General features: G+C 55.2%; 2 protein-coding genes across 2 annotated transcripts; one reads left to right on the forward strand and one right to left on the reverse strand.

Annotated features, from left to right (window-relative positions):
* Positions 1-877: 877 nt before the first annotated feature.
* COCSUDRAFT_41532 (hypothetical protein) lies at positions 878-6,510 on the reverse strand (the record flags this gene model as incomplete). The annotated part of the gene is made up of 14 exons (XM_005648763.1): positions 878-962; positions 1,098-3,322; positions 3,539-3,682; positions 3,823-4,001; positions 4,171-4,255; positions 4,361-4,451; positions 4,582-4,821; positions 4,941-5,069; positions 5,158-5,356; positions 5,458-5,580; positions 5,662-5,785; positions 5,870-5,970; positions 6,075-6,175; positions 6,281-6,510. 14 exons carry the CDS (start codon positions 6,508-6,510, stop codon positions 878-880), a joined length of 4,056 nt encoding a protein of 1,351 aa, XP_005648820.1.
* A 922-nt stretch (positions 6,511-7,432) lies between these two features.
* On the forward strand, positions 7,433-13,539 carry COCSUDRAFT_23373 (MiaB-like tRNA modifying enzyme; the record flags this gene model as incomplete). The annotated part of the gene is made up of 11 exons (XM_005648764.1): positions 7,433-7,625; positions 7,795-7,919; positions 8,000-8,096; positions 8,297-8,418; positions 8,537-8,667; positions 11,862-11,966; positions 12,129-12,309; positions 12,434-12,593; positions 12,686-12,807; positions 12,926-13,021; positions 13,154-13,539. The coding sequence occupies 11 exons, from the start codon at positions 7,436-7,438 to the stop codon at positions 13,352-13,354; spliced, it is 1,530 nt and encodes a 509-aa protein (XP_005648821.1). The 3' UTR covers positions 13,355-13,539.
* Positions 13,540-14,291: the final 752 nt, after the last annotated feature.

The raw sequence follows: 14,291 nt of genomic DNA on the forward strand, positions 1-14,291 counted from the left end.
TTGTTGCTTGCCTGCTTTGCTGTGCCCCCTGCCTCCAGTTGCAATGCCGTAGGCTTGCCCCGTGGGTCCTACAACGTCACCGAGGGTTGTTGCGTTGCCGGCGGGCTGGAGTGTGTTTTGGGGGATGAGGTCACCACCTGGTGCTTGGGACATGTTCATTGCTTGGTCTTGCCTGTCAGCGGTTTGCCTTCATGATTGCGCTTCTCTTCAGGTATCGCACTATCCTCCTGCGGGAGTGCTTTGCGAACCACCCATCAGACAGGTTTCCTAGCTATCCTTCCTTATGCATGTGTTCTGGAAAGCTTGCGACCAGCATGCGTGTGTAAGCGAGGTTCATCCTTTAAAAAACAAAAACAAAAAAAGGGGAGAAGCTTTGAGATGATGAAAGACAAAGAGGTATGGGATGCCTACAGATTACAACTGCATGTCTGAAACGTCAACGATGGCTGCTGCGTATGCCTGCTCATGATCGTGCATGCACCTATAAAGCCGTCTCAAGGAGCATACGTGTTGACATCAAGATTACTCTGCTCTCGACTAACAAAGTCGCTCTTCTGTTCCCATCTTATCTCTGTAAGATACATCTCTGAATTCTGGCACGATCATCATGAGGGCCATGTTTTTCCTATCCTTCAAATAACCTTCAAAAGGAGGACACATGTTGTGCAAAGAATGCCTGCGCACTGCACAGTCCAAATCACCAGCAAGTACGACAATGTGTCAAGATGCACACTCTCAGCTCTCTTTCAATTTGCCAGTATGCAGCCCCTCAGATACTTTCGTGTGTTTGGCAAGATCCGAGTCATCAGCCGCCTGCCCACGAGCATCAGGGTCACTTGAGGCATTGATAGAACGGGGTGACTCCACCAGATGCTCCTCAACTTCGCTGCTGCTCCGAGGCAACGGCAAAGCAGCCTCCTGCTTCCCAAAGCTTGCCATATTCATCAATGGTGCTGCATGGCCTGCGCACACCGTGCAAATAGTAAGCCTCATCTAACAAGCACACCAGCACCATTGTTGCGAAAACCCTTTAAATATATCCTCGCAGGCAGCAAAATCATGAAAGCTGAGAGAGAGGCTGCTTTGGGCAAAAGCACCTACCCACGCGTTCCATGGTGCGCTTCAGGTCCGAGAACATGCCCCGCATGGAACCCAGCGCAGCATGCTCGGCCTTGGGGCCCTCTGCCGCAGCTGGGCTGCCGTCGCCACTTGCAGCGCTGTCTGCCTTGTAACCGGTCGCCTCTGGAGACAGGACGCTGCGCGCGGCATGCAGAGACTGTTCGCCACGCGACTTCAGGCTCTGCAGGAAGGTGGGCCCGCCCGCCTGCTGCTCTCTGCTAGGCGGTGTGATGCTCCGTCTGCTGTGCTGATCCTGCAGCTTCTCAGCCGGAGGGGACAGAGCCCGGGGCTCCCCCTTCCCAGAGTGCCGTGCTGCACCGGACGCATGGGATGCCGCTTGGGCAAAGCCTTTGCGCAGGCTGTCCCCGGCCATGGCTGCAAATCGCCCAGACTTCTTGCCAATCTGGCTCCAGTCCACAGCGCCTGGTGAAGGGCCCGGGGATGAGTCGCCTGCAGGCCCAAGAAAGAGCTGCCTCCTCTCAGGAGTGGCGTGCCTGTCTTCAGCGCGCACGTTTGTGGCTGCACTGCTGCTGGCCTCTGATGCTGCAGCCGAGGTGCTAGGCTGAGACGGTGCTTGCTGTGCTTCGCCGCAAGCCTGCGCTGCATCCTCGGACTGCATGTGTGCCTGTTGCTCAGCCACGGATGGTCCCTTGGGCGACTGTGCTTCAGCTCCTGGGCTGCCCTCTTCCAACACCTGACGTGAGGAGCGTCCAGTGCCTTGTGATGTGATTGTCCCGCGCTCCGCTGGCAACAAAGGGTCATCATCCGCTTGCGCCGCATGCTCATGATGCACCACCACGCCGCTGTCGTCCGTGTCGCCGTCGCTGGCATGCCTGACGTGCTCCCAGTCCGCATGTTCCTTCGCAGCTGCATGCTCCTGGAATGCTGCACTCTCGGCAGGCAGCGCCCCAGAAGCCTCTTCCTCCCTGGCGCTGATCGCTGGGGATTCCTTGCTGACAGCCTCCAGCGCAACAGGCTCTGATGAGGAGGTGCTGCGCTGCTGCAGTTGTGTAGTGGCTTCAGCGCTTTCCAGTCCCAAGTCCAGCCCGTCCTCTCTGTCATCCGGTGTAGGCTGACCTCCGTCTGCATCAGGCTTCGCATCCGCATCCTGTTCCAAGCCCGCATTCGATAAGGCCATGGCTGGCCTGCTGTCACCGCCATCACCCTGATCGCTCACCGCACCCTCCTCTGCTGGACTAAGACTTGGCGCGTCTCCGAGACCCGATTCAGGGATCCTGCTGCTGCGGTGGGATCCGTTGGCAAGAAGCTTCTCAGCTGCACCGCTCCCCTCCGAAGAGGGCTGCATGGAGGCTGCAATCTGCAGCTCCACCTGCTCAAGATCAGAGTCCAGCAGCCCAGCTGCGCCATCAGCCGCGGCAGCCTCCTCCTCTGAGCGCAGAGCTGCAGCTGATGAAAGCCCAATCGCTGCGGAGCCCTGCGCTCCAAGTGCGTGCGCTGCAGCAGCAAACGGATCTGCAATATGCTCTGACCCATTGCCTGCAGCTCTGTTTTCTGCTGCTGTAGTAGCCTCGTCGTTTCGTCTTGGATAGCCGTTAGTGCCTCCCGCGACAAATTTATCTGCATGGCCGTCTCTGACAGCATGGCTTGGATTGTCTGCCAGCCCTGCACTGCTCCCTGGCGCTTCTGCCTGCACCAGACTTCTGGAGGGCATGCGCAGCTGGCTCCCCGTTGGATCCCCAGCTGCTGGCAAGGGCTGCTGCATGGCGGGCTGCGGAAGGGAAGGCGGCTGCATGGGGGCTGCCGGCTCCTGTCTGAGGACCAGCTTGACTGCCACACCGCCGGCTTCGCGAGTCGCATCTCCTGACGGCACGATACTGAGGCGCAGCAGCACGAGGCGCTCCTCCGCCTGTGATGAGGGGCTGCCCTTTCCACCCGTGCGCATCACCAGCCGAGGGGTCTGCAGCTCGGCAGATGTCGTGGGGGTGCCGGACGGGCGCAGCTCAAATGGCTGCTGCTCAAGAGCCTGGGAAGCAATGCCTAGCTCAGGAGAGGCGGGTGCTTCTAGCGGCAAGGGCTGCCCTTCAGGCCTGATGGCCAGGTCGCCGAGCAGCTCTGTGAGCGGCAGCAGCGGGGGCGGCTGCGAGAGGGAGGCCAGGCGCTGCAGCGCGCCGTCCGAGGCCGTCAAGGCCTCGCAGCGCACCCGAGTGCGCACCCAACGCCGCCTCCGGACATAATCCCGGACCTGCGTACCCACACACACATGTGTCAGCACCGTGCACGTACACCAGACATCTGCATAGCCACACCTTGCCACAATTGCCACCCATTGGCAACCGCCGCCGACCTGAGCGCTTCAGGCAGATGTGTGGTGTCAAATATTGCTTACAATCGACAATCTGGCCATGCACAGGAAACTGTCGGCAGTGACTTGGCTAGGCTGGTGGAAAAGGTGTCTCACCCTCTTGAAGCGGCCAGCACCAGGCGCAGGCGGGTGCTTGAGCCAGTTGAAGTCGACTGCATAGTACCAGCCTTCATCATCCACGCACCCCTCCTCATGACCCGTCATGTCAATATGCCAGTCCTCCTCCAGCCACTCCCAGCCCTGTCACACCGCGAGCGTCCAGTTTATGATGCACAGGTGGACTCAATGGAGAGAACGCGCTTCCGGACGGTCTCATATCCGTCAGTGTCACACTAAACATATGCAGCTGATATGGCCCAAGCAGTCAGTAAATTCAGCACCTCTCGCAGCGCGGGCGCCACATTGTGGAAGTCCATGCTCTCTGCGCCACTAGGAACGTCGCCACGCAAGCTCCAGTGGCCCACGCGGTCGGTGGGCAGCAGGTGCCCCGGCCACTGGTGGCCCCAGCCCCGGAATGGCAGGAAGCGCTCATTCTCAAAAACCTCTGCCTCCACCGGGCCTTCCACCACAGGGGCAATGCTGGGTCAATGGAGCATTCAATCCAAAGCGACTGACTTAATGAAAAGGGCACACGTCCAAAGCATGTCCCAGCACTGGCATGGCATCGGGGGCCACAGTGGCAAGACATTAACATACAATTGCACGGCTGTGTGGTGTGAACTGCACACCTGCCCCTTCATACTCGCTCAGCGAAGATGTCTGGCTCGTCAGGGATGCAGGTCGTGCCCCCATTGCGCTCATCTCCACTGACCTCTGTTCATCCCGATCCCAACACGTCCCTCAGTGAGCATGCCATCAATGCAATGATATTCGAGGTGTGCAAATGTGTGTTAAGATAGTAGCCTGCACAGTCATCACCTGTGCGTCAGCTTCATCCCCGGAACTCCTGGAAGCTGCATTGAAGCTCTTCATAAGCGCTTTCTCCGACCTCCTATTTCCATGCCGTCTCCTGCACAACATTTGCGCAATGAACCCCAGAAGTGTCAGAAGTCAGGACCTTCGCCAGGCACCTGGAGAGCCACATTGCACAATGCACCCCAGCTGTAGAAGAAAACAGCAAAAGGGGAGCATGCCACCACCTTGCGCTGGGACTGCGACGCTGCAGGGCATCATCGGACAGCGTAATGGCGTCCTCGCTCCCTGACTTGGGCGACGTGGGCAGCGGCGAGGATCCGCGGCTGGGGCCCAAGCGCTTGTCGGGGCCCTGCTGGCGCGCCGGGGAGACGGCGCGCTCCGGGGTCAGCGCCCCATTGGCCATGCGCCGCCGCCCTGCCGTCCACGTGTCCGCCATCAGCTTCTGGAACCCCTTCACGCCCGTCCTGCATGCCACGTCCTGCCTTGATGCAGTGACCATGGCAAGATATAGCTCCAGCAAAACCCCATGGTACCTCACGGTCTATCTACCAGAAGTCCTGTGCTGCGTGTAGCGCGGCCACACCTGAGCTGTTCTCGTGCTGGAGCGGTCCTCTGCAGCGCAAGGTTTGCCAGCGATGCTGCACGCAGCTCTTGCTCGCCTGACATGATGTCTGCATTTGCATTCTCAAGCGCAGCGTCAAAGCCCTCGAACCTGCAGAGGCAGCAATGGTGGCTTATCTTTGCAATAGTACCAGGACGTGAAGCCTAGTCCCAAAACATCATACAGATTGGCTCCCCACCTCGTGCCCTTGACAGGGGCATCAGCATCTGCGCCACTAGGCAAGCTGCTGCTGTTCCGGCGGAGTTTCTGCAACCCCGGCAGTCTGCCAAACAGCGAGGGGACTCGAGCTGCTACCAGCGGGGCGGCCCTTTGCGCCAGAACAAAGACAGCAATGCTGAATACAATTCCTGAAACACTCCCCGGTATGCCCAGCCAACCTGCAGGCAAGAGAAATGCTCAGAAAACACCGTAAGCTCCTCGTTTAGCTTCGTGTTAAGGGCTTCATGCCCAGGCAGATCATCAGGACAAGAAGAGGCACCTGGATTGATTCTGAAAGAACCCAAGGCCATGCGGACCACCGCCAGCAGACACTGAAGGACAATCAACAGCACCAACACTGCAATGGCAGTGGCTGTGCGGCTGACCTCCTGCCCAGCGACCCCTGCACACAAGCCAGGTCATGTTTGACTTGCAAGTCCTGAGAATCAATTCGTTCCTTTAAAGAAGAGGGAATACGCTTTACCTTGCTGGGTGCCGGTGCGCAGAATGACGGCAGCCACCGGCTCGAACAATCGCACAAAGCCCTCATCCAATATACCCAAAACCCGCTGTTGGGCCTGCGGTTGTGCCGCCTCAGATGGCACAGCCTGCACAGGAAGTACTCGGAGTGATACAGGCTACAATCATTAACTATTCAATGCTGCTTGTCCCAAAGGTGACGGGGTCCTCACCGCTGTAGCTCCCTGCTCCTGTTGTGGCTTCGTCACCTCGCCAAATTCGCCCAGGACTTCCACCAAAGTGGCAAAATTCTTAGCGAGGCCTCCTGCAGAACCTGCACAAAATACACAATTGACATGAGAATTAAGCTGAGAGCCTACAGAGAAGAACAGAATGACTTCCCGTGCACACATTCCAAGCAGCAGAGGGCACACGCACCTTTCTCAATGGCTTTCTTGAGCAAGCCATTCACAGGAGCCACGTACACCAGCGCAAATTCTGCCTTCCATGTGCTCCACTGTTTGCCATCAGCTTTAAGCCTGTCGCAGCAAGGTTGTATCTTCATGTATCGACGGAGTTGGACACCTTATGGGCACACCCGCCCAGCACCCCTACACACTAGTGCCCAGCTGCAGGAATCGTACCTGTGCTTGCATACCCCCCGGAACTTGTCGCCATAAGTGGCAGTGGTTGCTACACAGACCTCCACCTTGTACGACAGGCCACTCTGCGCCTCCAGGCAGCGCTGCACCTCCTCCGTCCGGAACTGCAGCATAAGGAAGTTACACATTACTCCCTGGTGGATCCCCTCTGGACATGCAAGGAATGCAGAATGGTGACTGTAGCTGTGCTTGTCGCGTACCTTCATGCCCATGCCGAAGCTTGAGCAGGTTGTCTTTCTTAGGAGCCCCTTGTAGTCAGAAGGATCCAGTGTATGTTCTTGCAGTTGCTTTGGTACAGGCGGGGAGAGCTGTTGGAGGGCGATTAGTTCTTCCGCGTTGCCCAGCCATGGACTCTCCACATAATCTTTGTTGCCTCGCACCTCTTGAGATCGGGCCTGGGAGCAAGCCCCACGCCATTCCAGGTCAGAGTGTTCAGGTTCACCTTCACCCTGTTTGACTGGGTGTGTGGGGTGTGCCTAGTATGAGCTAGCGATAACCGAGACAATATAGGTATAGCGACATTTTCAGAGCAGGAACAAATGCTTTCAGGATGAAAATGTCCCAGCAAGTACAAGGTCATGCTCAATAACCGGTGCAATGTCAGCAAAAGGACGCACCACAAAATCAGAACCAGGTGCGTACAGGAGCTCAAAGAGCTTATCAACGGGCAAATTGACGCGAACATCGACGAGTTGAAGGGGGGAATGATAGTTGGGTGGCCACAAGGGCCACTGCTCTTGAAAACTCTTGGACATCCTTACGAAGTCAAGACCATCTGCATGCGCGATCTTTGACTGCCTGAGAGTATCCAATGCTTCATCATGGCAAATGGTTTCAAAGATCCTGGAACAAGATTGTATATTGCTTCACCAGAAGTACACTCGATGGGACTGTTGAAACGACGTCTGCCCAGACCATCTGAGAGACACAATGTGGGATCACACAAACGCAATCTAGTATTTACACGGTGTTAAAAATGGTGTCTCGCACCAACATTTCTGAAAAACGCTTATTAATGTGCACACACAAGGGTCCAACGAAGGGCACATTTGTTTCTAGCCAAGGCGGAGCCGAACAACCGGAAGAAGTGCATTTTCCGAAACGCATGATCTTCAGATATTTGACGGTGTGGAACTTATGCTGGGCATGTCAAAGATGATGAAGTCTTCTCTAGTTGCAACAACTCAACTACCGCATATCGATCGTCGAGTACCAGCCAGAACTGCCCGCCGCTGTCAAGCAAGAGCTGCGCCTGCTGTAGCTTCAGAAGCAGATGCATTGAAGGTCTCCTTTGTGAGCTTAGGGTGCCCCAAGAATGTCGTCGATGGTGGGACCACCTTGTTATATTGTGCTCAGCTGCTTTTGTTGTCCAGATCCATACATTTTATGGCCCTGGCTAGCAAGGGAGCTTGGTATGTCATCGGATGCATTCTTTGACCTGCCTGTCATATATGAAATGGAACCTCCGGTCCTGACTGAACGCATTATCGACACAGGCGAGGTGTTGCTGGGAGACTTAGCCAGAAATGGGTTCACAGTCACAGAGGACAGGCTCGAGGCCGATTGTATCGTGGTCAATACTTGCGCATTCGTTGAGGATGCCAAGGCAGAATCGCTGGAGGTGCGGCATGCAACAATACGCTCTCCTGCTGCGTGTGAGCAATGCGCTGTTCTAACGCTGACAGCTTCGCTCTCTGACAGGCAATTATGGAAGCTTCTGAGCTCAAGAAGGACGGCCAAGTACAAAAGGTGATCGTCACAGGCTGCTTGGCCCAGCGGTATTCCACAGAGCTTGCAGGTGAGGGGCTCAGTACACCTGCAGCGCTGGAGCTGTTCGGAAATGCTGGATGTTGTTCAGCAAGAGACACTGTCAATGGCATTATCGGACATCAGATTCCAATCACAGACAGGCTCTGCAAGCCTGGTCAGAGTCGGGAGCACCTGCCAGTGAATGTGCTTCCTAGCGCAAAACCCTCAACGATGTGTGTATGTTTGCAGAGAGCCTGCCAGAAGCTGACTACGTAGTTGGGTTCCAAAATTACAGCAGCCTGCCAGCAACCTTGAGGAATGCGTTGCAGCCGACGGCGAATGCAGGAGGACTTGCAGAGGCTAGAGTGCAGGTGAGGATGATTTTTACTCCTCAGCCTTTCACAACATGATTGTCTTGCATAAACAAAGTATGACATGCCCAGTGGGACGCCTTGTTGAGATACAACCCTGTTCGACTGCTCCTTTCAGGTGGGCGAGTCAACTGTGGCGTTCCGTCCAGAAGCCGATCGCTATCGTCTCACACCGCAGCATACAGCATACCTGAGAGTCGCCGAGGGCTGCAACCATTCCTGTACGTTCTGCGCCATCCCCGGCTTCAGGTGGGCTTCTCTTACATGCGTCATATCTTTGACAATCGGCATATTGGCAAGACTTGTCAGGCAGGCACAAGAAGACTCTCAATGGAAACCAAACAAAATTTTATATCATTCAAGTCCCCGGGCTTCCTCTGTTGGGAAGAAGGGGGAAAGGGTGCGATAAGAACAGGTCTGCTGATGGCATTTTGACTCTTGGAATGTTTCCCGGTTGCTTCTCAGCACCCACCGCCAGCAGCTCACTCGTCATCGTCCGCCAGGCTGAAGACATTGTTGCTAGTCACAATGACCATGGACGATTCGTCCTGGCCTGGTCTGGCGGATGGTGATGCCGTGAACTTGTCCGCCATGAACACGCTGTCAACCACACTCTCCTGCTTGGGGATGAGGTGGTAGCTCGTGCATGTGGTGAGCCCGCCGTACGAGACCACATCGTTTGTGGCCAGCTTCACTTGCCTGCGGGGTGCAGAATGGTCAGTAAGACATGGCTAGGCGAGTCTAGAACCAGTAGAGTGTACAGATAGATCAGGGTTGAGAGGGATCAGACCTGAAATTCCAGAGCACCGTGTAGTTGCCGCAGCTGGCAACAATCCAGCGCTCTTCCCGGCCACTCTCGGTGATCCACGTGAACTTCCCCTTCTGCAAGGGAGCGCCGCCCACCAGCTCTGCGTCCTCCGCCTTCAGGCGCAGCAGCCGCGGCGCCGCCCCGCGCGCTCCCATCCTGCTCCTGAATCCATTCGTCTCTTTCTCCTTTGCGTCCTGCGCTTGCCGTCACAGCGATGCAATGAGGTCTTTCCCGACAAGGGCATAGGTCTCGCGAGGCCAAGCTGCACAGCAGTGCAATTCTAGGCAGATTTGCAGATGTTTCTTAGGTTTCGCACCTTGTAGGTGGTTTTCACCACCATCAGGTAGTTGCGGGTGGTGGCCAGGACCCATTTGCCGTCGTAGGTGACATCCACAGCTGAGATGGGCGCGCCCAGACCGGGGATAGCAGTGTTGGCACGTGTCAGCGATCTCTCGCTGTACAAGCGGATCTGGCCGTCCTCACTGCCCACCACGATGAACCCGTCGCCTGCGACAGAGTGCTTTCCATATCAGTGGATAGCCAGGACCAGCAACACAACTATTATTCCTGCACCAAGGAAGGCTTGAGTCATGGAGGCATGCTGCCAGCGTGCATCACCTGAGGTTGCCATGCAGTTGAAGTTGACTTTGCTGGCGTAGTCCTTGCCGCCCTGGTAGCCAAGAACTGGCGACTCCTGCACTGTGCCAGATGGATCGCGCATGTCCCAGCGCGCCAGCCTGGCAACAACAGTGTCACCTCAGCTGTGCTGCGATCAATGTAGGCAAGCATGAATATAAGCACTCGATTAGAGGAGAGCAGTCGCAAGGCTGCACCTGTTCTGGCCAATCCCCAGGAACGTGTCCTCATCTGTCAGCTGGCCAGCGCGTGTGTCATTGACAATGTCCTTTATCTCAACGTCGTTGCCGTCCTTCTTGAAGGACCACTCGTTGACGATCTTGCCCGTCTCTATGTCGGTGTTGAACAGCTTCGTGCGCGTGTCCGGGCTGAGCATATTCATGCGGCGCTCACGATTCATCAGCATCAGCTTGTTGGGCGTGAAGGTGCCGCCGCCTTTCCTGGGTGTGATTTTGAAGGAAGTCCCGGTGTCCTGTCAGACATATAGAATGTATAAGCAAGCGCCATGGGCGAGGCAATCACGTGTTTTTGCACCCAAAAACTGTGACATGGTTCTCACCTGGACTCCGCCGTACACGTTTTTGAGGACCTCGATCTGATCATCGCGCACAAGGTAGCTGCGGTCTCCGGCTCCCATTCTGACTCCTTTGATTGGCGTATTCTTGTTCTGGGCAAACTTGTCCTTGAACTTTTCTGCTGTGGAGGGTGCTTCCTGCATTGCAATTGAACTCTTAAGTCCAGGACTGTGCTGCACGCGCCCCTCAGATCGGGGTTGGCAATAGTCTTAGGAGCAGGTCATTGACTGCTTTCTCACCTTCATGTCGACATCCTCCAGCCACTGCTCGCGCGACTCAGCTGTTTCTCGCGCCCCGAGGTTCAGGACAGAGTCCTTTCCAAAGACCTGCGTGGAGAGGACTCTTATCTTCAGCTGGTTGACAGCAGGACCAGCAGCTTCTGGTGCCTTTGCAATAGCAGGCTGCCATGGTAGAAGTCTAGTTGAGTTTCAGACCTTTTCACGATTCGCTTCATCATTCTTCACGTTGTAAATGTTCTCAAAGAGCTTGCCGTTGTACTCGTTCACGAAGGCCTGGAAGGCCTGCGCGCTTGGAAAGCGCAGCGCCCAGATGCCAGAGGCTCCGGAAAATGTGGCACGTTTGCTGCTCTGCTCAAAGCTGAACTTGTCTGTGACCTCCACCTCCAGGTCTCCAGCCTCTAGAAACCACTGTGGTTTTGCTGAGGCTTTGTCCTCGTTGGCATCATAGAAGCTCGGACTGACACTGGCTGAATACAACTCCCAGCTGTCTCCTCCTCTGCTGGGAGTGAATTTGAAGAGCCTGATGGCGTTTCCCTGTGCCAAACGTTCAAGGCTCAGTTAGTGGAAGGTGCTATCTGCCTGAAACGGTGGACAGCGCTGTTCCATTAATCCAGCGATGCATGGTATTGAGCTGGTATAGAATAGCGAGTACAGCGCTTACCACCTCTGGTGCGGCGCCAATCTCAGTTGGAGCCGCTTCCTCATCAAGGATGCTCTGTTGAGCACCCATCCGCACTTCTGCTTGGCTTCTCCTTCTAGCAAACGGTCTTTGTGCGGTACTTTCTCGTTTTCTTTTGCGGAAACAATTTAAAGCTTCGATTAACGCCAAGTATCTTGAATGACAAACGTTTGAGTAAGTACAGACTTTTTTTTCTTGTCAATGCAACACGTAGAATGTCTGATGCTGTCTTATTACACCTGCAGAATTGCTTGAATTATCTGAAAGACTTCAGAGCAAGTAATCGGTTTCCTGGCTGCGATAAATGATGAAGGGTGGCCGGTTGCCTCGAGGGAAGCTATGGAGTCCCTGGCGTGCTTCGCTGCCTAGATTGGCTTCTATTGTCCCAGTCAGCATTTCACATGTCTTGGATTTCATGGATTGTTACAAACAATTTTTTTGCAAAGCACTTGAAAGGGACTGGACTGATCATGAGAACTGAAAAGTCATCGTTAATGGTGGCGCAGGGGCAAGTTCAGATCAAAACCATGGCAGCACGTCCTCGACGAAGCGCGGCAGCTGGTAGCCTCAGGAGTGAAGGAGCTCAATCTCATAGCGGAGGACACCAACCAGTGAGCCCCTATATGCACCAACTATCTGACATGCTGAGTGCATTGCTGCCTGCCCTGACTTGGCACCCCTTGAATGAGCAGCATGACTTGTCCTATCTGGGTTTGCTAGTACAAGTATAGCTGGTCGCTACAAAGTTGCGGTCACTGGGGAGTGCGCTGCAGGTATGGCATGGACAGGAAGGATGGCAACAGCCTGGCGGAGCTGATGGCAGAGCTGGGGAAGCTGGAGGGCCTCCACTGGATGCGCATTCTCTACGCCTACCCTTCCTACTTCTCCGACGCCCTCATAGATGAAATTGCATCCAACCCCAAGGCAAGCACACCAGCAATTTGCTTACTGCTTGTCTTAAAAGCCAGCAAATGGCATTCTGCCCAATTGCCATGCATGTGCTAAGAATCCCTGCGCGAGTATTGGCACTGTCATTTTGCTACTTATCCTGATAATGCTATGAATGGTCTGGTGGCAGGTGTGCAAGTACATCGACATCCCTCTGCAGCACATCTCCAACATGACCCTTCTTGGCATGAATCGACCGCCCCAGCTTCACACCGTGTCGCTGCTCCACAAACTGCGCGAGAGGATACCCGAACTCGCCTTGCGCACGACGTTCATCAGCGGATTTCCAGGTTTTGACTCTCCTACCTTGTCCTGTGGTATTCATGCTTGCAGAGCCAGTGCGACATGGTGTTGTGGCTGATGCATGTCCCCTTGTGTTCAGGCGAGACGGAGGACCAGCACCAGGAGCTGCTGCAGTTCTGCAGGGACTTCAAATTCGAGCGGATGGGGGCCTTTGCCTACTCTGAAGAGGACGGAACACCTGCTGCCGCATTCTCAGAGCAGGTCTGCGCTGTGGTCTAGCAGCGATTGATGGATGTATTACGGAGAAGGTGCATACAACATCAACTGATGGACTGTTCTTACTGCTGCCACCATTCCTTATTGCGTTCGGATGCATCAGGTGCCGGAGGAAATCAGGCAGGCGCGAAGGGACTCCCTCATCAGCCAGCAGCAGGACATCAGCCAGACCTTCGCAGAATCGCTGGTCGGCAGGGAGGTAGGCCAGCCTGTTCCCCCAGGAGGACTTTTCCCCATTGTTGGGCAAATAGAGTTGGCATGAAGTGCAGGTCAGTATGGCAGTGCTGGGCGTCAGAGATGTGCCCTCACCTGGGCGTGGTGCTTTCCACAGGTGGACGTCTTGGTCGAAGGCTGGAACGAGGATGATTGCTTGGTTGGTCGGACCCAGTGGGATGCGCCCGACGTTGATCCAATTGTTTTCCTGACGCCAACAAGCGATGCACGCATACCGCCCCTTGAGGCCGGCCAGATGCGGCGCTGCCTCATTACAGGGACTTCGCTGTTCGACCTCGAGGCGCAGCCCATCTTGTGACGTGGCCATGGATCCACCATGCAAGCGCATGTTCATGTTGGATACTTAACGGATGCAGGTAGATTGTTAGCAAGCTACACTGTCCAATTGCCTCTTGAGAAAGATGTGTATAATCCCAGTCTTGGAATTCTCAGCCATGGCATTTAATGCAGCTGCTGCGGCTATAGTAATGTTGCTTAAATTATATGCCAAAATTCTGGCACGCTTCTGAACACCCTGAGCTTGTGGAACTAGATGCAGATGGCCCCTTGCCTGCGTAAGATGGATTGCCAACACCCAACTATGTGTGTAGAAATGCTGATATATCCTAGCATCATATTGTCACAGCACGGCGCTGCCAGCAGTGCGCCGCAGCCAGCCTGGGGTACCGGTCGCAACTGCAGTTGCATGCATGTCACAGCCGCAGCTGTGGCGACCATGCGTGGCTCCCGTGAAAGTGGCTCCCAAGCATCACAAGGCACACTTCTACCAGCGGCAGTGACCTGGAAGCAATTCTTCAAGTGAGGATGGCATTGACCAGGTGAACGAACGAGGGCACTTTGGCATCAGGTCCTGACCCTTGGTCAAGGGGTTTGAGCTAGGAAACAGCAAGGACTTCCTAGCAGAACCTCTCCAAAATTTGGAGTCCAAATTCAAGGCGATCGCTGATCATTGCAGTGCACAAGTGAACATTACGAGTGCTTGACCTGCAACAAGAAAGCTTCGGCGTGTCTCGATGGGGTGAGGGCTGTCGCCAAGGCCATCAGAACTTGAGATGCAGGCGCAGGAACATACCAGCTCAATTGAGCAGGGCACGATCAGCCCGGGGGACCACCCCAAGATCGTCCAGAATGCGAGCAAAAAGCGGCCTGCACAAGCTCTCAACTCGAGAGTCGCAAAGGTGAGAGTGTTGCTGTGTGTGAAAAACTTCTGCCACTGTCCTTTTTCAATGATTCAA

This window comes from Coccomyxa subellipsoidea, assembly GCF_000258705.1.
Source record: "Coccomyxa subellipsoidea C-169, whole genome shotgun sequence".
NCBI classification, from domain to species: Eukaryota; Viridiplantae; Chlorophyta; class Trebouxiophyceae; family Coccomyxaceae; genus Coccomyxa; species Coccomyxa subellipsoidea.